Source organism: Dermacentor andersoni, chromosome 3 (assembly GCF_023375885.2).
Source record: "Dermacentor andersoni chromosome 3, qqDerAnde1_hic_scaffold, whole genome shotgun sequence".
NCBI classification, from domain to species: domain Eukaryota; kingdom Metazoa; phylum Arthropoda; class Arachnida; order Ixodida; family Ixodidae; genus Dermacentor; species Dermacentor andersoni.
The window spans coordinates 63,340,359-63,365,031 of record NC_092816.1 but is presented as its reverse complement, the minus strand read 5'-3'; the positions used below and the strand labels follow the sequence as shown (position 1 = coordinate 63,365,031).

Sequence of the window (24,673 nt, the reverse complement as noted above, 5' to 3'; positions counted from 1 at the left end):
GAGGGAAGGGGGAACAGCGTTTTACTCCGGCAGCAACTGTGCATTGTGTGGCCGCGGCGCACGCTATCTTCAAAGCGATCTGTGTCAGGTGATGAGTCGCTGGCGGCTCATACATCTGTGTGTGCTGCATCCTCGCCACTCAGTTTGCATTGAAGCAAATGTTTGCAAGTTTATACAACTGATAACACTACTATCCTTACTTCGCGTAGCTGTCTACACATTTCCTATCACAATGGATGGTTCGCATTTTGGGCGAAACTGACTTTTTAGAGGTGGCCGCAGAAAGAGAGAGAGAAACAACTTCATGTAGTCGCCTGCAGAACGACACCATGACTAAATGGCGCCGTGACGCGGGCCCTGACGTCTTCTCAGCGGGTGGTCTCTACTCAACTCCAGCGCATGTTACTCCCGCGGTCGGTCACCCTGAGGGGCAACATTCCGTCGGTTTTGCTCGGCCTTTGTCTTCCAAGAGCCGCCGAGACCTGCTGGAAGGCCCAGGTTTGGCTTTCGTGGTCGTAGCATTCCGCCGCAGCCGCGAGTCGCGGCGGAATCGTTGTACTTGTCGAAGCTTCATCGGGAAACTTGGTGCAATCCCACAGGATGTGCGTCAGGGTGGCCCTCTCCTGCTGGCACACATCACTCACATATAATTTCGGGTATAGATGAGTCATTAACACTGGGGTGGGTAAAGAACCAGTTTGCAATTGTCTGAACAGCACCGCCTCCGCTCGGCTCAGCACTGGGTGCGGGGGTGGGAAAGTCCTTCGAGCCAGACGGTGGAACTGTGTAAGTTCGTTGAACGTCGTCATGCGGTCCTTGGCACTACACCACGTTGGACGGTCGGTTGCAGCGGCGCGGTTGGCTAGCGCTTGCGCCACTGCGTGTGCTGTCTCGTTGTGGTTATCGTGCTTCTCAGACGCATCGTTGCCCGCGTGCGCCGGGAACCACTTGATTCTAACATACCGATTCTCTCGTTGCAGGTCAGCCGAGCACAGAACGCGCACAGCCTCACCACACACTTTGCCCCTTGCATAATTCCACACTGCACTTTGCGAATCGCACAACACCGTCTGGCACCCGGGGTCGGCAATGGCCAGGGCAATGGCCACCTCCTCCGCCTGACACGCCTCGCGGACCCGTAAGCTCGCCGCTGCCCTTGTCGCGCCGGACGACGCCTCGATGACGGTAGCTACGAACGCCGCGCAGTCTCCCTGGTATTCTGTTGCATCCACGAACCTTGCGTGCTTGTCCTTGGTATGAAAGTCGATTAGGGCCTTGGCCCTCGCCGCTCTTCTCTCCTTGTTATACTCCGGGTTCATGTTCCTCGGGATGAGGTCCACCCGAATCCGGCGCCGGGTTCCGTCCGGGACAGAAACATCGCTACTCGCCGTTGCTCAAAATTTTACCCCACCTAATAAACCCACCCCCAACTTTGTGAATATTTATCCTGAAAAAAGTGCGTTCATTATGCGAGTAAATAAGATGGTACTAATGAATTAACATTAGGAGTGTTGAGGTGGAAAAATGTGTAGGTGTGTGAAGTGCGGGAAGATGGTGGTCTGCTGTGGACTACCTTCAGTTGCACTTCGCTCCTCGAAGAGTGCGGCGAGTGAGCTCCTGAACAAAAATATGCAATGTCGTTAATGCAGTCTACATCATGAATCTAGGACCTCAAGGAGGTGCAACATAGTGCTAATACAATTCTCTCGCATTTATCACTGAGTCACCTCGGAATTTTTTTAATTTGTGCTCAGTTACATGCAAAAATTGCAACGTGAAACATGAAGAAACACTGTAATGCAGGGATCCAGATTGATCAGTCTTATCATGCATTTTTGCGTTTCACCCACATCAGAGTAAAGTTAGAGCGGCCAAGGTTCGACCCCATGACCTCAAACTGAGCAGCAGAATGCCATGGCCACAAAGCAACTGTCGGAAGTAGATGCAAGTGACTGAGAATAAGGTGAGGTACACAGGAAAGTCACCTTCTTGTCATCAAATGAGATGTTGCGAATCTCACTCCAGGGAAAAGAGATCCTGGGGCACAGCTTGTTATTTTTTTCATAGATGTTCAGGCCCAAGGCAGTGACTCCAAGCCAAAGGTCTGTCTCTTTCTTGTTCTGAAGTAGCAAAAAAGAAGAAAAGAAATGTCTAATGTACAGGCAACTTCCAGCAATATTGGCAGTATCAGAAAAGTAGTCAGATTCCATCAAAGCATGCCCTAGCAGCAGCAGGGGCATGCGTGAACATTGAACACGCTGTATTTCTGCGTATACTCAGACCAGGTCTAAAGGAAGGTTAAACACAAAGTCTAGAAATAAGCGACGAGTGAATTTGGCCTTCAGTTATGGCTTCACAGCAATTGATAAAGCTGCACACAAAGAAAAAATTTACATGTCAATTCCGCCAGGTTTCACTGCCCTTCAACTGGTGAGCAACAGTGAAGGCCGCGATGACTGAACATACAAAACATTTTTCTTTTCTGGAGTCCTCCTTTCTGCCCCAAAAATGATGCTGGGTTCTTTTAGATATAAATATCTATAAAGATAAAGTGCTTTATGAGGTTACTTGTGCAGGTTATAGGTACATGCAGATTCCCCAGCTCCTCATAAGTTTGTCAAGCATTGTATAGGTATAGGAGGCATAGGTTATGTGCAGGGGCAGTCAATGCATACAAACATATGGCGTGTATTTGTACTTGAAGGTGGCCACACGGAATGTTTTTTATTACCTTTGCTCTTGGAACATAATACACAGTATGGTCAAAAGAGAACGAACAGAATTTTTCGACGCTGGAAAAGGCTAAGCATATATTCCTCAGGCTCACAAGGATTACATCCACCAAATACCAAAAAAATTTATGTTGGTATAGAATTCCGCAAATCAAGCTTACTGAAGATGCTAAATCTGTTGAAACACCATCCCCATCAGCCTTGTGTACATTATTTGTTGTCTATAAGCCCTAATGTACAAAACTGAATTAAATTCTGGGGCTTTATGCACCAAAACCATGATCTGCTTATGAGGCATGCCATAGTGGTGGACTCCCCATTCGTTTTGGTCACCTGGATTCTTTAACGTGCAGTTAAGTCTAAGTATATGAGCGTTTTTGCATTTTACCACCATCAAAATGTGGCTGCCATGTCAGGGATCGAACCCGTGACCTCGATCCCAGCAGCGTAATGCCATAGCCAGTAGGCTACTGTGGCAGGCCTTCTGAGGTACGTCCACATGAGGTACCATGACCGGCTTATCAGGAGACTTGAATGATATTAAAAAAGTTTAGTTTTAACAGAAAGGTTTAACAGTATGGCCTCAACTGCCATCAAAGCAATGTTATCATGTATGACCTTCGCAACTTCGCACTTCATATCACGAGAAAAAAAGAAAAAACAAGTTACAGCACCAAATTTTGATTCCTGCCCTCCAATAAGTCAGCAGAAGCAATATGTTGTCACGGGCCAAACAACACAGATAGCCAGGAGTCCGGACCTTTACCGAACCAGACAAAGAAAACTTTCTCCTCTTCTTACAACCGGCTCATATGTCATGGCATGTGTCATTATGCGGTTTAATAACAATCGCTCAAATTTAATGTCCCACAGTTGAACAGTGGACAATGCCCCAGTGAGGCTGCATTAGCTTGTAATTCTCATGACTTGGTTGTTGGTGAAATGCTTATGAAAATAATAATAAAAAGTTTCTATCCCAAGAAGCAGATCTACCAGGATGGGGGCAGGGATAAAGAAGGAAACCAGTTCAAATATGGTTAATTTTGGAGTAGCTTATAAAAAGCAACAACCACAATATGAGGTGCCATCTCTTACAGGGAACAAGTAGGAAGGTTTCAGGCACAATTCTTCAATGTGGACTAAAACTTAGGTAGAACAGGTGTTTGTTGTGTTCTGCATCCAGTCAAACACAACCACCACGATGAAGGCTCAATTCTACAATCTCATGTTTAGCAGCACGTCATCACAGCCACTACAGCAGAGACTACGTACATTTTACTGGTTTAGGTATCATCTGAAAGAAGTGGCTTGTTTCTATTCAGGTTCACTAGTCACACCTCATCAGCCTTGCTCATGATTGTAATCAGGTGCAATGTGCAACCATAACCTATTTTAAGATTGCCGAGGGAAGTGAATACATTACAAAGTTTGTTAACTTGTTAACTCATAATTTCAGCGCATCAATGGGCATGCTTTCACTGCTTAACTAAGAGACATGAACAGAGGTATACAGAAATGTATAACACTTAAACATATGTGCAAAAATTATGAAAACACAAACACACACCCTGAGGCATACACAGGACACCAAGTCCTTTGTGTCTGATGTTTATGCATGCCCGAGTGTTTGCTTTTTTCTCATTATAGTTGTGCACAAATTTAAGTATTTAAAATTTAACCAACTAGCCCGCTGTCAAATTTTCCTTAATCTTTTATAAGTTCATAACAAAAGGACTTCAAGTGCTTTGCAAACTAAAGGAAAAATTTTAACAACAGATGCACAGGCACAGAGAAAATGGCTGAAGAGATGCATATGAATGGCTAGGCATAAATTTAAGAAAAAGTGCAATTAGACAAATAAATAACATATTAGTTGAAGTTAATACACACGCTTATGCGGAAGTAGTTGACTCCATACATGTCCAGGTCCTGGGCAATCTTCAAGTATTCCATCTCAGCTTCATCCCTACACCATTAAAGGAAAACGAAAAAAGGAAGTTCTTCTTTTGGATGGTTTCTCTGAATAACGACTGCTCAGCAAGTCACTTGAAAACAGTGGAAGTAAGCACAAATAACTTCAACCAAAAATGAAGACATATCACCTCAGATTTTTTTAAATTCAATTATATGGACACCTCAGGCGCATTTCCGCTGTCGGCGTCGGCGTGAGATTCCCCATAAAGTCCAAGGGCAATAAAATTGTCGCCCGAGCCATATGCTGTATGTACGAGTGAATGTGTGCGAGGGTGAGCCGCTGATCACAGCTCAATCTTGTGCATGCAATGGAGTAGAGCGGGGAGGAAGTGCACCGCCTTCCATTGCATGCAAGGCTTTTTGGGGCAGGATAGGGATAAATGATGCGTTCTACTCCGGGCGACACAGCCAGCCGCACGCACGCGGCCAGGCTGCTCTATATTGAAAGCCATCTGCGACGGCACAGAGCCCATGCTGCGCTGTGTTTTCGCAGCTTAGTTTGCGTTGATGTGAGCGGCAGCATGAAGGTAATTATGCTCGCAGCTGCTGCGTTTCCTAACTCCAGCGTTTTGACAGCAAGTTTCCACGGTCATCGAGTGAGATGTGTTCCTGTTTGCTTGTGCGTGCGTGACACATTGCTGGTTAATTTAGTTAGTGTGTTTATGTTTACAAGCTTATACGGCAGATAAAACTACTATCCTTACTCCGTTTAGTTGTCCACTAGTTTGCTATAACAACTGATGCTTTGTCTTTGAGGCGAAACTGCAACTTTTTTTTTCAACATTTAATTTTCTCAAAGAAACAAAATTAGTTCCAGAAAGAGAGTCACATTGCGCCGAAATTTCAGCACATAGACATATTTTCATTCCATGCAGTGCCAGAATGCCATTGCTAAGTTGGGAAACGAACATGTGACTTCACACCTGGCGGCAGAATGCCGTTGTCCTGAATTCTTAAACACTCCTTAATCCCGATGCACCACTTTCATCTCCGAAAAGCAGATGGCAGTGTCACTCCGAAGCCGAAGTGGTCATTGTACACCAACGACACTCCTCAACAATTACAGAGCTGAGATTCCGTAACCAGGGCTGACACAACATAAAAATATTCCAATTTGTTTTTATTTCAAATTTGCCATTAGCCCTCGGTGATTAGTCTCAATGGCTCCGGCCCTGCCCCTATGGGCTGGGCCCAAACAATTCAGACCTACTACGAAGTGCTAATGGCAGATTTGAAATAAAGGTAGGTTGGAATAGCTTTATGTTGTCACGGCCCAGGTACTCTTATCACCGACTCGAAGGCCTTGAACACACAGCAGTGGAGATATGAACCTACTGCATAGAAGACATGAAGGTATGTCCTCTCAGTGAGTGTAGTAAAATTAAATGAAATGGAATAAATCCCTTGCAGATGAACTTGCTGAAGAGCATTACTGCAGCACGATGGCGGCTCTGCTTGACAGGTGGTTCGGCTAGGTGCTTGGCGCAGTCGAAGAAAAGCTCGCAAGTGCTGGGGACAGTTTTGGAACCACACTGCACACTATGTTACCATTAACATCCAAGAGCAGTAGAAGAAAGGGCAAAGCCAAAGGCACCAAAGAGTCAGTGCAAAAAGAATACAGGCTACAGCTGTAATTAAGATGCCCCCTGAAATTAAGGCGTCATAACTAGTGCTAAAGGCCACAGGACCAGGAGGTAAGGACGATCCAGTTTCTTGACCAGCTGACGATGCAAGACTTAATTTAAATGTGTAGCACAATGTCCCACATCCCTCTTGCTTTGGTTCTGCATCCTTTGTGCTAGTTACAATGTCTCATTACTGAAAAGTGCTCCAACTGGCTCAACTTTAGTTTCTTGACATGCTCTCACCTCGTCATGCCCTTGTGGTCAGCGTACCAGACCTTGATTCGTTCTTCCCACATCTCCAACGTCATCTGATACTGGTCAATAACTCGTTGGGGCAGCAGGTCATCGTTAGCCAGCATGCCTGGTTTATATGTTGTCTCGTCATAGTCTCCGTACTGAAAAAAATTAACCAGTGCATGGCAACCACTGAGCTTGAGCAAAATGAAGACAAGTTCAGTACAATGTGAAGCCTGAATCATGCTGAACAAAATTTGTACCCCCTAGTTTCAGTTCAAAGCCAACAGGTTTATTATAAACAACTACTTGTGCTGCTTTAGCTGTGTAGGTGTAGCTGTCTGCCCTCGCTTGATAAATGAAGACGCTATCTTATTTTCACTGGCTTATCACAATCCATACTCATTCACGGCACCCTATGTTGAGCCAGCCTATGTTTGTGCACTTCTGTGTCGTTCGCCACTGTTTTTGCCTGTGTATTACCAAAACACCCTGCCAAATGATATCATGACTTAACTAAAGCAACATAACCATTAAAAAAACTCATACATTATCAGTATCTGTGCAAAGCCGCACATGTTCTAAATTTATCAGAGGGCGTTTTTGTGTGCATGTTTTTTACATTAAATTACAATACTATGCAACCGTTCTCCATCCACCACCCTCACCCACATAATTCACTTAAAGATCCTTATAACATGGCCATAAAATACTAAATAAAGTAAAAACAAGGAGCCATGTGGCAAGCCCACAGTTATTTAATTGCAAAGCAATTAATGCAACAACATAGTGTAATGCGGAAACAAAAAGTCAAAAGATTTTCAAAGCTAGAACTTAAAAAAAGAAAGAAAAAAGAAATGACAACGACAACAACAGTTTCAGCTTTTCAGACCAGAAACCTCCTGCAGTTTTCCATGAGGAAGAAAAGTAATGAGAATATAAACACAGAGAGAAAGAAACAAATAAAGTGCACCAAATAATGTTTTTGTGTGACCAGGCACCTCCTACATATTAAGACATAACTGCTTTAGCTATAAATGCAAATCGCTATGTACACACTTCCCAACATGTTATGCTATCTTCGCAATAAAGAATCAGCGCCCCTTTAATCTCACATAGTGCTCACCTTAGCCTGAACAGCATATGACGCCAGGAGAACAGAAGCTTCGGGTGGACAGTACACATGCATGCTCAAGATGGCCTGTTTCACCTGAGGGAGAAAGAAAAGATGTCTACATATCACATGTGTGGCAACAAATTCATAACAGCTACCAACTGTATTAAGACGAATTTCTGCTGAATGTAATGTTGAAAGCCAGAAAGACAGCCGTTTACACTTGAGATAAAACACATGCAGATTATATTCTAGTTCAGATTAATTACCCTGTCACAACGGCAGCTTTGATCCTCATTGACATCAATCTGCATCAAACTTTTCAAGCTAAACTAAAACAAAAAAGCACAAGTGAATATAGGAACTAGAATATAGGAATGTAGAAGTTGAGTACACCTGAAAATGCTGTGAGGCAGCTCTTCATGTTGACTGCTTGATCTGTATTCCCTCATGCATGCTCAAATGTCGCCCATGTGACAACAGTAAAAGGGAGGGAAAAGGAGTAGGCCAGTGGGCGCAATCGGTGACAAGGGAAGGAAAACATCAAGAGTAGCATGAGATTAGATACAGTGGCGAGATTAGAAAATTTGCAGGCATAGGACAGGTCCCATTTAACAGAGGAAAGGGTAACCAGATATTAATGCGAGACACTTCCGTATTGATGATGATAACAGCCATTTTGCTACAACAACCATTAATAAAATATCAAGAAGTAGCTCACAAGCTCAGTGAGTAAGCTGTTATTTAAAGAGCACTAAACAGAAGCACCTAATCATTTTAGGTTGATAACCTACATCTTGAAAACTCGTGTTAATTCTCTGGTGCTAGAGGTTGATTATAAGGACAGAAAATGAAGTCTGGACTTGACATTTACACTGCAACCTCAGTACCGGTATGACAGTGTGACGTCAGGAATTTCCAAGTATCTTTCTGTATTTGGCCATTGTGGCACAGTAAATGTTCTTGAAGCTTGTTATATTCAGCCTTTGGCTCCATTAGAATGCAATATAATCCATCTTTGCAAAAATAAAATGGGTGGATTGGACAGCTGAGCTGATGCCGTTAATATCTATTTACCATGGTGAGCTGGTCCGAGAGCTTGAAAGGGGTGTCACCACCTGTCTTGTTATTGCATCATTTTTTAGCTTACGAAGTCTACTCTGATAGTAACAGTGTCCTTCTTAGTTTCGTAGAAGCATTATTCAGTGATAGAGCTCTACCTACTTTTGTCTTCCGTGTACCTTTAAGTCTTTGCAACGTTCCAGGTGAACTGATCATGGTAGTACATGCATTTTTGCCTGCTTGTTCTTGGTGTGCCCCACACAATGTCAGTCCTAATGGAGAAGTAATGAACACACCTGAAGAAAGAAAAGATGCTGTGTGATCTCCTGTATGAGCTCCTCCGAAACATCCTCAGGATAAAACTTTGCCAAAAAGAGCAGGCTCATTGGACTTTTCTTGGCCACATCTTGATCTTGGACCTGAAACAATCATCGCCATGTCCCCATTACACCAGGTCATTCAAGCCAAGGCTAACATTAACTGTTCACATGTCTGTGGTCACATGTCTTGATTACAGTAATATTACCACATGCTTCAGATTGGATGCAGCACACATGTTTAAAGACAGAACAGTGGAGTCAGTAATGTTCTACTTTTCAGCAACCCATTAATAGTGGCCGCAGATGTTAGCAAATATGTGATAATCACTGATAATTAATTTACTGATATTGATAATAAACTTCTGGCTAATCATTCTAGATTACCTGCTGCAATCATGAAATTGAAGCCAGTCAGTTTTCACAATGTTCAACTTCAAATTGTCATAAAATTTTGTGGCATTCCGATTAGCTAATATGGGTGTCACACAGCGCACTTTTAATCACGAGCGAGCCCGATCCAGATCAAATTTTTTCTGTCGCGATTGGCTTCTTTGCTAAATCTGCGAAAAGGAGTGAATTGTAGTCGAGACTGTCAATCCAGATCGGATTCAATTGTGACCGAAAGTGGCCGTGCGACAGTGGTACTAGTTTTACATTGCATGAGTGAAGCTTGGGAAGGAAAGTTTGGTGAAGGGATATTTTGAAACTGGCGACAGTCCCAGCATTCCTACTTAGTGGATGTGCACTGAACCCTGACTCATTTCAATTTCTTAATTGCAACACATGCCTTAAAGTAATTAGGTAGTAAATTTTACTTATTTGCCCAATGACAGATTATCACACAAAACTTACATCCAACGCTACAGGTAATTCATTGCCAAATGAATATAGTATTTATCTCTGTTGCATTGATTTCCATTGCCCTTCAATTCTTTTGGTTTTCCCATTTGAAGCACATGGCAGAGTAAACCACAAAAAAAATAATAATAATAAAGCACGAAAGGAAAGCACAAGTGTTCGCCTGAATTATGAATTTATTTAGGCCAAATGGTGAAACACTTCACACTCTTCCCAGTACACCAAGGAAAGAGCTGAAAACACAGGTTTGCAGATCCTCAATGGGAATCATACTAATTTCTTTTTCTACTAATACTAATGCTAATTTTTGTTTCATCCACTTTCAGTATAGACACAGTCATCAAGGCATATGGAAGTTCTTCAACTGTGCTGTGTTCTTCAACAAGGCAACAATACAGCTGTAACTACAGGTTCAGTTTTGCCAACACTGCAACAGCCCTCCATGAAGAACAACTCAGTGATAAGCAAGTCCCATTCTGCTTGATACTAGGCAACAGAATGAAGTGCAGAGTAATGATACTTAATTCTCTTCTAGGTTTTTGATGCATGCTTGTTGGTACATGCCAGCATGCAGAGCACTTCAAATGTGAAAAGCATTTGTATTTCTATTCTCGGCATGTCAGAAGTTGATGGCAGGAGCTTAGCTTAAGACTACAAGAACATGCAGTGTTCATGCTGTACCAGCAAGTATACACTCCGAAACAATCGTTATATTCCAACAAATGGGTCATAAGTGAGAAGAATGTGAAAATAAAAATAAAAGCACGGCAACGAAATCTCAGTCTATGGAGGTTTTTTCCCTTCGCTCCTATTGAAATAATGAACATGTTATTTGAAAGATGAGCAGAATAGTAAATGCTTTGGTACAAGAACTATGCTTTGCTGCTGTGAAATGTAGTTGGTGCAGCCCTGGAGTGCATCATAGTTTTGGCACCAGTGAAAAGAACAAGTGCAATACTAGGACACAGTAGTCACGTACACAAAACAGTGCCATTTTCTCAGTCACATGACAGGAACGGCACCACTTAGCAATGTCTGCACTACCACACATGCAAATTTGCAATGCTGCGATGAAACACAGAGACAGCCAATCCATAGTACACCAGCCTTACGTAGTTAACCCAGGCCGATGCTAGTCAATATTTTTGTCTTCAACGAATTCATGCCATTGCCACTGATTACAAGACTGCACCTATCTGTTAAGCTCGCTTTGTTTTAATCCTTTTAATACACATAACATGCATTGTTTGATGACAAATGTTAGTTTCATGATATGATTTTTGCTACGATATGGTTGCGCATCGAGTGAATGTGCATTGCAACTAACATTCATGGTGGGGGACGCTCACTTTACAGCACTCTTGAGTATACATGAGCTGTAGTTGCAATATTTAGTGAACTTTTATTGAGCATCTTAACGATAACGGCAGCTGTGCAACCGTCTTTTGGCACCCCTTAGATGACATGAATACATACAATAAAAAAAAAAGAAAAAGAAAAAAAAAATACTGCAATACGTATCGTGAAATTTGTACATCGGCTTCTGACATCATCTGAAAATGTCAGTTTCAGCGAACCGAAAACACGGCGGTGCGGTATCCTAAACTACTGTCCTACCTCTAAATCCAAAATTCAAGTTTAGTGACCACATCGGCAAGGCACGCCACGCAGACGTTCGAGGAAGATCGGTGCGGAATGACAGCTCCAACTTGTCAAACAGGCCGTACAGTAATGACAACAGCACCACCCGGTCTGCATCGTGACTTAAGCCTGTGGGCCTCGAGTTGCAACTGGGTAAAGGGGAATTTCTCGACTGCCAATGAAGTCAAGACGAATTTCTTACCTTTTTGTCGAGCTTCAACCACGCGACGAATCCTTTAGTGTCGACGTACTGAAGACCGAAGTACCAGCTTTCTCTCAAGCCAATCGTTCGGCAGACCAAATCGAAAAGCTCCTGACCGGTGACCTTTGGCTACATCACGGATAGAGAGAGAAACAAGAAATGTAATAACCGTAAATAGACTGTTGCGCAGCCGAGAGTTTGCTCTAACACGCACATCTACACTGACGGATTCCTAGGCGTCGCCGGCACGTGGTAGGTCAAAACGCCGTAAAATCTAAATTGACCTTTCAAGGACAACACATAGCGAGGAACACGCTTTAAAAAAAGTAAAAACTGCAAAAGCGGAGAGGCGCTTACCTCAAGATCAAATTCCAGTTCGGCATCCATCGTAGAGACCCGAACTGGGACAACTTTACCCGGCTTTCGATTCTTTCTGAACGGCATGATGAGTCTCGTTGGCGACCCTCTTCAGCCGGTATCATAAGCTTGGCAGTGAAATGATGATCATCTTGAGACGAGCTCCAGTTTTAATAATTACTAGGTCAGGAAACGGCGTACCGCACTCGCCGTCCCTCGCATAGCGCTGGCGAATGACGTTCACTCCAGCCAAAACGGATTGCTCAATGCGTATCTCTGGGCGACAGTAAACATGATGACAACGGCGGCATGGCGCCCGCCAACATTTGTTGCGCCTTCACGAACTTGAAGCGAAATTTCCTGCGGCCGTGCAAACTTCGTTGGCGAAGAGGGGCACTAAATAACCCTTCTGTCCGGAATCCGGACGGATCATGAGACGGAGTACGAGAAGAAGGGACGGACGGACGGATAGTGCGCACGTAGTTGCCGGCCGTGTAAAGCTTAAATAAAAGATGTCGCTAAGCACAGAGAAAACATAAAGCCCCTCAATCTTTAAAAAAACAAGTTCCTTTTTTTTATTTTTTTAGCTTAGCTTAGGCTATACTATGCATACACGACCAAACGAGTCCCTGAACATAAAAGTTTTTAACAACCTTTCCGTATGTTGGGGCAATAAGGATCAAGATTTTTTTCAAGCGACAACGGAAGTAGGAGAAGCGATGGTAGCGCCGTTGAACCGAAACTGGGGGAACCAACGGGAACAACGCATTTGGCGCGCTTCAAGCAAGTGGCCTTGTTCCTGTCTGGACGCGCTTGTTAATTGTGAATTGTTCGCGTGCTTTTGTTTTTGTGTTTATCGTCTTCATTTATTTGGAAGTATTTTTGTGATTGAAGTTGAGACGACATGGAGCACCGCCTTACAGCTGGGGCGGTCGAGGTGAGCTGTCTTAACCATCCCTATACGATGCAGTACAAGTAGCGCGAATCGGCATCTGACACTTGCTAAACTGCTTTGCCTGTTTCGGTCTTGCAGCGTATTCTTAACAATCAACAAGTTGACAAGCCCGTATTGCAAGTTCTGGTCAGTATCAGTTTGACTTGTGCCTTCTTGACTTAGGTCCGCCCTGTATTGTGCTCTGGGCAAGCATCGTCAACTGGCAATTCGTGTGTTAAATACAACCTTTCTTGACGTGTTTCAGAACTTCAAGCCCATAAGCAGCAACACTGCTGACAGATACAGGCTGCTGCTGTCTGATGGAGTGCAGTGCCACACTTGTAAGCTTAACTTCCATATTAAACGAAGCCTGCTTGCCTTTCACGTAGCGAAAACACGACGTATCTATCTATCACGTACCTAGTCCGATTGTAATTTACTTGCGTCGTTGATTGCAGATGCTATGCTGGGCACACAGCTCAACTGCATGATCAACAACAACGAGATTGACAAATTTGCAGTGGTGCAGTTGGACAAGTATATGTGCAACGTTGTCAGTCCTGACAAGTAGGTTGGAGCATGTTTTGACAACTACAAGCACTTGTAACGAATATGCGCCGACTGTCTCCGATTCATAGTGTTACAATGTTCTGTGCGATTCCTTATCTAGTATATTTTGCATACATATGCTTGTATTTCTTGTAAGATTTACGATACATCAATTTTTGAACACGGTGCTTGGCTCTGCAACTAAACTCAGCTGCGGTGCTCACTAATTCCATTGGCACTTCTATTCACTCATAGACTCGTAAATGTGACATTTTTTGTTGCCTTATGTGCTTCGAAAATGTTAACTTCGTTAAAGTTTCTGCATTTTCAGGCAAGCTTACACTGAAGTGGGAAAGCATGCTCCTGTGGCATCAGTGCTTTTGCAAGGCCTTTTTTTTTTTGCTATTCCTATCAATGAAAACTGCGCTAAACGGACATTGTGTTTACAAATTCGAGCTTCATTTTTGCTCATTTTTAGCACAGTAAGCTCGTAACTTGAGTAGTTGCAATACTATCACTGCACACAGGTTTAAATCCTGGGGATTCGAATACGAGGACAATATAAATGTGCTCATGGGCTGAGACATTGGTGCATTTTAATAATTTTTCATGGTTTGAGTGAGGCCAAGGTGCTTCACTACAGCAGCTCTCATAGCTTAGGTGTAACTCTGGTATGCAAAAACATATAACTCAATCTTCTGTAGTCAGCTTGAAGCTATTATTTAACAAAGTTCTTGCATTTTGTTTCAGGGATTGCTCTGATAAGCAGGGGTGGTATTATCTAAGGATTCCTTTTGCTCGATTTAAATTTTTTATCATCTTCAGGTGCTTACAATTGGCTGATCCTGGTGACAATGTAGGTGAAGCAGCACTTGTACCACTGATCATGCACTAAAAAGAACAGCAGTGGGATAGAATCATTACATTATACCGACTCAAGTTTGTTGGCATGCAGGCAGGGAGAAAAATGCCGACAGCAGCGTCATAGTCTCTGCAGCGACTTACATTGTTGTATCAAACTGCCGTAGGAAAGTCCTGATTGTGCTGGACCTGACCGTGATAGCCAAAGGCTCTACAGTGGGCTGCAGGCTGGGGAACCCCGTGATACCCACCACATCATCTTCTGGTGCTGCCCAACCTACAGGTGAGAACACCTGCAATCTTCACTTGATATCTTCACTACTGCTGTATGAGAGTGATGATGTGGGGTCATCATGCTCTTGTTGCGCTGGCATGTACTCGCAATAGGGATTGGCCATGCAGTGAGAGTACAAAATTTGTGTACTGTGACAACAGAATAAGGTTTTCGGAAAAAATGGGGAGGGAGAAAACACCATTGTCCCATTCAAAGATAATTTGTATAAATACATTAGTTAATTTGTTTATTTCCATGATGTCACGGCGTAGATCAGTTTTATATTGGCATCTTTCGGGGACGGCGGCCATGTTTCATAGCACAAATTGGTGCAGTGTGGTATTTCGGGGTGACACTTGTACTGAATTCTTAAGTTCTGTGTCGTCTGCAGATGGAGGAGCCAACAAGGCGCAGTTCCAGCACAATGGAGGCCAAGCTCCACGTGAGTGAGCTGAATTCAGATGTTGCAGAATTCTGGAGCTGCATTGCTTTTAATTTATGCTTGTAACATTTCACTTTGTTAGAGGCATCACTTTCAATTCGTGTGTGCCATTTCCTATGGGGCAAAAATGTGATATGGAGTTTTTGACCTCAAGATTGTGTTTGCTTGCAGCTTCAGCAGCGCCGTCATTTGGAAACAGAGCATACCCCGCTTCTACCAGTGATGTAGTGGTTGTGCCTATTGCCAGCCTGACTCCATATCAGAACAGGTAACTTCTTATTTGGCTTTGTTGTCATGGTTTATCGAGGCTTCTTCAGAAGTGCGACTTAAAAGCACTTTACAGTTATAGTGTCCCGTTCTGGGAGTGATTGTACTCCCGTGCAATTTTTCTTCCTTTCTTTCTATGGACGCCTTCCACAGATGGTTGCTTAACCACTCCTCGGGCTTGGTGAAAAACATAGTCCGCGGATAGCATACACTGCTGTGAACATTTCGGCCAAGTTTTGCAGTCAGGCGTGGCATCTGGAGCTCGCAAGCGGAGTGCAGTGTCACCTTTCTCTCAAATGCTGTCTTTCCAACAGAAGCTTGCTTGCTCTTTTCTGGACGCTTTATTTCGTAATATAGCAGGTTCTCATATGTGGCTGCTATTGGCAAATAACTGACATCAATCAAGAAGGGTGTACGGGTCAGTGCACTTCTTCCTACTGTTACTATGTATACTTATTGACATACTTCAGTAAACAAGCTGAAGTAAGTGAAAATTTGCTTTCAATTTTTGATAACAGTTATGTATTTCCGGAAGAATGCGACTTGTCTGCTCACGCTCGGCTGCAGCCGCACGTGTAGGAATTAAACTTTGACCACCCTGCTTATCAGTGTTGCAGCCATCAGGTCTCGCTAATTTTGACTAGTTTTGAACACTTTAACTAGCATTTAACCACATGAAATTTAAGGTCAGACAACACGCACGCTTGCCAGCTTGCGTTCACTCCTGACCGCTCCTGTTTAGACACTTTGGTAGACTTCACTTTATATTGAGCTATTAATAGTGTTTCAAAATGTGCAAGTTGGATGTTGCTACTATCTGTCAAGCTGGTGCAGGACAAAGCTTGTTCGCACCACGTAGCACGGCCAGACTGGAGCATGTGAGTTCAAGCACGCTGCATAGCGTAGTTCGATCTGCTATGTAGTGTAGATACTGCGGCGGCTATGGGGTGCCGCGACAAGTCTGCTGGCTGAATGCACTGTGGCTCGCAGAGGACAACATTTTTGGCTTACATTTGGCATGTTGTAGGCACGAAAAAGGTTGTAACTTAGCATCGAGGTGACATTCAGTAGGCGGAGCGTTGGGGGCATGTCCCGCTCTGCTGTGGCCTTCACAGTGCAAGGCTTTGAAGAAGGAGGGGAAGCCCCGCGAAGGTTGTGTTTGATTGCCGATAACTCCGCTTCTGCTGAAGGCATTGAGGTAATGTCTGCAGCCAAGTATTTCTGAAATAGCCTATTTTAACTTCAGATGCATTTCTCCACTTTGATAAGGAGTGTTTCAGGCCCCTTTAAAGCCACGAGGAGCATGTGAGCATTGAGCAGTCGACACGCCCATAGCTATGTGCAGTTGCCTTCATTTAGTCTTTGTTTTATTGTTTCTTTATTTCTAAATTTTATTTATTTTCTTGTTTTTGTGGAGAAGGAAAACATAGACGTATTAGGCACCGGAGTTGAACATATAAGATATTACTTTTGTTTTGTCTCGTCATCCCTGCAGCTGCGTTGTCACATTGATAAAGACCCGTTGCCGTCGTCACAAATACCACTTTATTCTCTTGTTTACTGAACTTTAAAAAAGAGAGAGAGAGAGAGAGAGAGAATGCTTTTCTATGCATTCGTAAGATCACTCAATACGAAGAAAACCGTCTGGCAGATTGGACGACCTCAACAAGAAGGTGCAGGAGCAAGTCTTAGAGTGCTGAAACGAGGTCGGAGTCTATTGTCAGGCTCCCCCACGGTTCAATTGCAGTCCACAGTTTGTCCCGACTCGCATGGTGGAGCTGCATCCTTGACAGGTTGAGTTTCATTCTGCCAAAATATTTTAAATAATCCTGTCTGCTCCTAATGGCGACCAGTCTAGTGTCATGACACCGCAAAATCTTCCAGATGTGCTCACAGGTCGCGTGATGTATGGATGCGTGACAAGTCTTGCTGAAGCCAGTAGTAGCTGGCTGGAAAAAGACCATCTAGGACATGGGAAATGAGGCTTTGATTGATGATTTCTATATAGGTTTCACTGCACCTTTGTTCTTTAGTCGTGCGGGAGATCCAAGGCCATCTTTGGTTATCATGCCCCAAACATTCACGCTCTTGAGAGAACTTGCCCTTGCTTGCTGAATGCAGAGGGAGTTGTACTTGAAAAATATCAAAGCACTTACTTAGGTAAAGCATTGTGGCATTTTATTGACGTATGTATGTGTGCATGCTGTTCTAAAGGCGGATGCAAATACAATTACAGTAAGAAGGATGAACGAAAATGCATAGAATCAAGCGTAACAAAGACTCGCAAATAGATATGCACCTCCATGAGGTCTGGTCGGTAAACCTTCTGCTTTCGCCTCCACTGGGTGCAGAACGTGGACTCTTCAGTGAACACATTTCGCCAGTAGTCTGCAGTCCAGTGAAGACGGACTTGAGCGAACGCGAGCCTCTTCGCTCTTTCTTCATTGGAAAGGAGTGTCTTCTTTGCAGCACTTTGGTTCCTGAAACGTGCTCCGAAAAGCCATTGCACTAGTCCTGTGCTGACGTTGAGGCCTACCACATCTCTGACCTGACCAGCTGCCACGACAGGATTAGCATCAGCAACAGCAACCAATGCAGTGTCCTCCTCTTTAGCAGTCTTGCGGACGCAATTTCTTGCTGCATCACCAACGCGCCCCTTATCTCTGAACACCTGCACGATTTTGCTAACAGTGGTTTGCGTTATACCCAGTGTGTTTTGCAATCTCTTTCTGGGATGCACTCTGCAGTGACGTGTATCGCATCCTCTTTGGTTTCTTCTGGCACTCAAAGAGGCATTTTATACGCTGCGCAAAAGTCGCCGCTGATACGGACGGTAATATGCATTATTAAATACCTGAAGCTGTGATGACGACTCCTTACAGTTTTAGCTAGCGCAATACAGTTACATTTCTTACCTAGCCTAAAAACATGATCTAGTCCAAAAACAGCAGTGTCTGTTGGTGTGTCTCGACTTCCTTGATGCTCACTGTTTCCACGTGGCTGTGTAAGGCATTCGTAAAGAAAGAAAGAAAGGAACCGATAATGCAGCAGAAAGCAGAGGGGGCGATTCCGCTGAGGAGCTGAGGCCTTGCACTGGGCGGCACTTTGCGTACACACGCATACTCTTGACAATTTCTCAGATGTGCTCCATTTCACGGCGCTGATCGGCTTTCCGGTCGATGCTTGCCCGATATGAAAAAATTGCAAGGGTGTACAGCTTACTTTTAATGCAAGTCGTTCACTTTAATGGTTTAGCAGTAATTACTAAGAGCTTGGTTCGGCAAAAAAACGTAGCTGTCCTCGTGCTCTGATGTTACGTAATTGAATGGCATTGAGTGAACTAATCTTCTGTAGTTGTACAGTGGCTGCTGTGATGTGCTTCTTAGACCAACACTTTGGTTTACAGGGAACAATTTTTATTCGCAACGGGGTTGTTTTTTATTTTTGCCCCAACCTTAAGTTTTGCTGTATGCGAGGGCTTGACTTTGCAAAATGGAACGATTAGGTGCACATTGTGACATGGATTTAACTTGCTTGCTATATAGAGTTTTCACAAATTGCACACCATCTGTGCAAATTGTGAAAATTTAGTCAATCGAAGTTTTGTAAGCCATCGCAAGAACATTTCGACCAGAGAAATGAAGTGCGCTCAGTGCTGTTGATGAGCATCACTAGTGTATTGTTACAACAGACTGAAACGCGTAACAGCGGACCACATCATTGTCAGTGCATACTGCGTCATCTAACTGTGGCCACCATAAGCTCCTCATATGCGCGATTAAATTACAGTGTTCACGACTTCATGTCCCACCCTCATCCTCTTGACTTTGGCCCATTTTATCAGCATTTTGATATCATGCTGCTGCAGTGCTGCAAGCTTCTGCTTTCCTGCAATGTCTCTGTCCACTCATGTCCACCGATGAGCATTGTAGAAAATCAGGCTTGCAGCGCTTCTCCGGCATAGTATCATAATGATGATCAGGTGAGTCAAGGGCCACAAGCTGAGAGTGAGACACAGTCAGTAGCAGCATAAATTAACTGCACATGTGCAGAGTTTATCCTGGCCATGGTGATGGCGCAGCACGGATGGCCAGCGCACGGATGGCGCAGCGCAGCAGGCACGTGCTCCACTGTTTCGGTTTTATTTCGTTGTGATAGTACTTTGATGGCGTATTGGAAACTTGTCATGCTTATATCTGCTATGGATATAGATAAGATACATTTTATTTAAAAATTTTTCAATACGTAAGAGAAAGACCAAATAGACAGAAAGAGTGCCCTTTGACTCTCTCTAATCTTTTGTTCAATGTAAGCAATGTAAGCAAGAACTAGCCCTACATCATGCTTGCCTAAATTTTTGTTATGTTCACCCAGTTGCCTTAAGCAGGTCTTGTCAACAGACGTGCTTGTGGGCAGTCATTTTCTCATTTTGTTTTTAGCTGCATCTTATTTGTGCGAAACAAGCTTCATGTGGCACGTTGGAGAGGCATTCAAACTGCCTGTGATCAGTGACATTAAGAGAGTACTCACATTAAATTTTTGCCTAGTTTTCTTGCTTTTCACTTGTCAGACAGCTGCTGACTCTGTAATCATGGTATGAGGCCTCAATTCCTTGAATGTGCAACAAATGATAAATTTTATAATTTTTTAATGCAGCGAATTCAAAATGCACGCACAATTTAACATGGCTTCTTGGCGTGCTCGGTGTGCTTACAAGAGTTCCTCTACTCGTCATGAAAATCGTGAGTGGCGGTCACATGCTATCACTGATGCTCAGGTCATCGCACTGGTTGAAGCCGCATTCTAATGATATCGCTGCAAGCTTTAGATTACAGTATCATAGGGGAGAGAGGTTGAGAAGTGCGCTACAAATTCTGAGTGAAGTGACAGTAGGGCACCAAGCTTATTGCCCTGTGTTGAATCCAGAAAAGTTCAGTGAAAATGTTAAGAATGTCCTACACAGTGTGCCCATCTTTCAGCAGCATGGTCATCTTGTGGTTTATGACCACTGTACCAGGCTGACTTGTGCATGAGTGGTTTGTGATACCGCGTGACCACTACCTCCGATTTTCGTGTTGTGGGGAAGCTCTTGTAAAGACACCCTACACTAAGAAGCTGCGTTGAATTTGACACACATTTTGAATCGATCACACTAGAAAAGTATATAAATAACAATTTGTTGCATGTTAAAGTAATTCTGGCGCCATGGTGTTTTTACAGGGTTTGCAGCTATCCTTTAAACCAAGAAAGAAAGCGGGATGTAAGATTTTTTATCAGTAATAGTACTCTGAAAGTATTGACTAGCGAGCTGGCAACCATTGTTGCTGTCAATTTACATCTTATATTGTGGAGTGTTCAATATGCTCCTCTTGCATGTTGAAGGTGGACCATCAGAGTGCGCGTTACAAACAAGTCCAACATTCGTACATGGAGCAACTCCAAGGGTGAGGGAAAGCTCTTTTCAATGGACCTGCTGGATGAGAGCGGAGAGATACGTGCTACGGCTTTCAATGCTGAGTGTGACAGACTCTACGACATCGTCGAAGTCAACAAGGTTAGCTCAACTCCTCCTTGTGTTCGAGGGGCCACGATGATGCATTGTACAAACATCCATTAGTATGAATGGGGTGCTTGTTTTGAAGCGTTGTGAAATGATTGTTTGTTGTGCATTCTGCTGAAGGTTGTGTGAAGTTTTGACAACAGTTGTAGCTGTCTGAAGGAAGTAATAATGCGCCCAAAAAACTTTGCAGGTGTACTACATTTCAAGAGCTGTTATCAAGAACGTCCGACAAGGCTACTCATTTTCGTCTATCAAGAACGACTTTGAGATGTCGTTCATTCCAGAAACAACTATTACACCATGCGATGACGTTACTCCAAACATCCCTACACTGCAATTCAACTTTGTGCCCATTCCACGTCTTCAGGAAGTAAGCAAGGATAGTGTCATTGGTGAGATCGCTTTTAAAAGTTATTATTATTATTATTATTATTATTATTATTATTATTATTATTATTATTATTATTATTAAGGAGCTTTTGTTGCTGCTGCGCTGAATGTCATGTATAATAGACTATTATCAGTCACGTTTTCCTCTGGCATTATGCCATATATTCCACATGGTCGTGCTGAAGGGAGAGGTTGCCTAGGCTACTACATATTAACAACCCCCATTTCTTGCAGTTAAATATTTCTTTCACAGTCTAAGGTTGTTTGCCGTTTTGCTTTCTTTGTCCATTCACTCTACAATAGTTGCTCATCTCTTTGCTCAATTAGGCCTTCGGTAGCTCCTAAATGTGCTTAACTACAACCTTTTCAGAAGAGAAAATTGCCCCTTAAGTATGGAGCTTGCAAGGATGGAGGTGCGCACCTCCGTCCCCACAAGCTTGTCAAGTACATTTTTTGGTTGTGGTGATGGGCTGTTGCAGACGTCATCGGAGTCTGCAAGTCAGCAGGCGACATACAGACAGTGACACGGCGCACCACAAATCAGGAACTGAAGAAGCGGGATATAAGCCTGGTGGATCGGAGTGGCACCGAAGTGTCCCTTACGCTCTGGGGAGATCAGGTGAGATTGTCGGGGGTGCTAGCTTTCGTGGAAGAACTGTTGCTTTGTTTTTTTTTTCCAGTCTTTTGCATGCTACAATACCTTTCTCATGCCTAGACAGCACAGGGGTGTGTGGTGTCTTGTAGTTATGCTATTGTAATTTTCTTCATTCTGTCTTTGCTTTCCTGACCAATAGTGATGCTGCTAGGTCAGCGCTATTGAATCTTCACAACAGGATTGAATGACTGGGTGGGTTTATTATCAAAGTTTAAATATTCTGCAGGGCTGCAACAAGGCTAGTTTCTGATGAATATTTATAGCGATGAAGTTCAGGGAACAATATTTGAGGTGAAACAAGTTCTGTAAAAGAGAAATTGACACCTTACAAAATTTAATCTGGAACCTGCACGAAGCTACAAAGGAAACCCAGATACATTCTCCTAAGGAATTCATTTTGATTTCCTTTGTAGCTTTGTGTTACTTTCAGGCAGATGCCAACTTTGCCTTTCATCTAATCTCTATCCATCCCATAATTGTTTCTGGTTTTGTAAAATATGAAGGCAGCGTGACTGTAATGTGCATGAGTGCGTAATACAAATGTCTTGATTTTGTGATAACACGTTTCAAACCACTTCAATGTTGGTGCTAAATCGTTGGCTTTTGGGTTCCTGAATTTCAGGCAGAGAAGTTTGATGGCACTGACAACCCTGTAGTGGCTGTGAAGGGAGTGCGTGTGTCTGACTTCAGTGGTAAGTTTATGACATTTTGCCAGATTTCTGGTCTCCTATTTCCATCGCTGCCTTCTTCAAACCATTTGCCACCTTCTCCTTGCATGCTTCATTATTTTCAGTGTATGAAACATGCCATATTTTCAGATTTTGCATCCAAGCTTAAAGCCGTGGCGTTTCCAGAGCCTTGTTTTTGACAAAGAAGCTTCACAGAGTGGCATTCTTCAGCAGTAATTGTGAGAATATATAATACCCGCCGTGGTGGTGCAGTGGTTATGACGCTGTGTCGGTGAGCACAAGGTCATTAGCTTGGATCCCGACTGTGGCGGCTGCATTTCGATAAGGGCGGAATCCAAAAAAACGGTAAACAACCCTTGTTGGTCAAAATTAATCTGAAGCCCTTCACTACAGCATCCCTCATGACCCATTGTAAAGTTTAGGGATCTCAAACCCAGCATATTTAATTTTAAAAACTTGTAATATAGTGGCAGTGGCAGCAGCATGGACTTGTATTTATCTCGTGATTTTGAATCTTGCTTCAAGTATCCGATGTGTTAGTGGCATGTAGTACATTATCACACATATCGCACAATTTTGTGTTAGGCTTTCATTAGGGAACATTTCTCGTGAGCCAACAATAGGTTTAATTAGAAGCAATGACTGCCCTCTCAGGTGGAAAAGAAAATCTGCAGAAAACTAATGCATGATCAAAAATGAGTTAGTCGTTTGGTCTTAAGGCGGAAAGTGGGTTTGAAGGGGAGGTGCTTCTCGAAATGACAAGCCACCTTTAGAGTCTCCTTCGACAAATTTAATGAATCTGCACAATATTGTCCAGCTTTTTGTGCTGCATATAATTATGTAAATATTTTTACAATGGGCCAATTAGTTTCAAGGTGAAATAAAAATACAATACTATTGTTTCGAGGAGCAGTGGAGCAATAACTACTGACCAAAATATTGCTTTAAGGCACATAGTTTGATACTAGGAAGCATAAGGTTCACAATAGTAGGAATACTTTCTTGGTATAAAAAGTATTAACAATTACACAGCACTTCAAAGCATTCAAACTGTAGCTAGCTCATTATTAAATGTACAGCTGAGAAAAAAGAAAATATTTAACCAGTGTTTGAAAAATCTGCACTCACCAGTGCATGATGCACTTACATTTGGTCATGCAGTTAGCAACCTGCTTTAATAAAAATTATAATTCTAGGTGCCTTGATAGCTGAGATGTAGCTTCTAAAAAATTGCATGGATCCCAAAATTTGTGTTCTGTGGAAATGTAAAAAATAAAAAAAGGGAAAAGCTCATATTTAAGGGGGGACGCGGCCATTGAAAAACAATATTTTCGGGTTGTATGTCTCATAAACTACCTGTTCTGTTATTATCAGAACCTAATTCAACCGCAAAGTAAAAAAAGAAACGCTACTTTTGAGGCCACCGCGGCCCACAAAACACGCGCAAATGCCAAAATGAAGTCAAACTTCGCACGCGCGCCGTCGAAGCCCAAGACAGTGCGCAGATGTTCGGTGCGCGGAAGCGCGATATGCGACGTGTACGAGCATCGAACTTTCGATCTTCCGCAGCGAGTGCCGACTGCGTTGACGCTTTCAGCGGCGGAACTGTGCTATCGGCTGTCGCCAGTCGAAAATCCGACACATTGAGTGTGCCTGGAGCCGCAAGAGCTAATTATGTAGTAGCTCCGCAGGAGCTTTATAATAAAAAAAAAAACACGGGTTCAACTTTAAGGCCCGTTTTCTCGGAATGGATTTTTTCGCTAGTAGTGGTGCTGGGGAACACAATATCTCAAGAACCGCTCTTCAGATTCGTGTGCCGTCTTTTTTTATTCTCTTCCTGAATGACATTGCCAGGGGGTAACATGCTTCTCTTTTTGAAAGCTGGTGCAGTTAATTTATAATAAGCAATTAATTTTTGATGAATGTGGTCATT

The 24,673-nt window shown here is 43.3% G+C and overlaps 2 protein-coding genes across 3 annotated transcripts in view; one reads left to right on the top strand and one right to left on the bottom strand.

Annotated features, from left to right (window-relative positions):
* Mer (ezrin/radixin/moesin family protein merlin) overlaps positions 1 to 12,607 on the bottom strand; it is a 51,263-nt gene extending 38,656 nt beyond the window's left edge. The window contains exons 1-7 of one of the 2 annotated variants that reach the window (XM_050194574.3): positions 12,120 to 12,607; positions 11,763 to 11,891; positions 9,038 to 9,160; positions 7,692 to 7,775; positions 6,575 to 6,726; positions 4,623 to 4,698; positions 1,986 to 2,120 (exon numbers count right to left, since the gene is read on the bottom strand). In XM_050194574.3, the coding sequence (XP_050050531.1) occupies positions 1,986 to 2,120; positions 4,623 to 4,698; positions 6,575 to 6,726; positions 7,692 to 7,775; positions 9,038 to 9,160; positions 11,763 to 11,891; positions 12,120 to 12,206 (786 nt within the window). In that variant the 5' untranslated portion in view covers positions 12,207 to 12,607. The remainder of the gene's footprint in view (positions 1 to 1,985; positions 2,121 to 4,622; positions 4,699 to 6,574; positions 6,727 to 7,691; positions 7,776 to 9,037; positions 9,161 to 11,762; positions 11,892 to 12,119) is intronic. The other variant, XM_050194573.3, reaches the window with a different exon arrangement.
* A 266-nt stretch (positions 12,608 to 12,873) lies between these two features.
* Positions 12,874 to 24,673, top strand: part of RPA1 (replication protein A 70) — a 29,235-nt gene continuing 17,435 nt past the window's right edge. Inside the window, exons 1-11 of the mRNA XM_050194575.3 lie at positions 12,874 to 13,056; positions 13,153 to 13,200; positions 13,319 to 13,394; positions 13,512 to 13,620; positions 14,631 to 14,746; positions 15,129 to 15,179; positions 15,351 to 15,447; positions 20,829 to 21,000; positions 21,197 to 21,398; positions 21,876 to 22,015; positions 22,674 to 22,743. Of these exons, the coding sequence (XP_050050532.1) occupies positions 13,024 to 13,056; positions 13,153 to 13,200; positions 13,319 to 13,394; positions 13,512 to 13,620; positions 14,631 to 14,746; positions 15,129 to 15,179; positions 15,351 to 15,447; positions 20,829 to 21,000; positions 21,197 to 21,398; positions 21,876 to 22,015; positions 22,674 to 22,743 (1,114 nt within the window). The 5' untranslated portion in view covers positions 12,874 to 13,023. The remainder of the gene's footprint in view (positions 13,057 to 13,152; positions 13,201 to 13,318; positions 13,395 to 13,511; positions 13,621 to 14,630; positions 14,747 to 15,128; positions 15,180 to 15,350; positions 15,448 to 20,828; positions 21,001 to 21,196; positions 21,399 to 21,875; positions 22,016 to 22,673; positions 22,744 to 24,673) is intronic.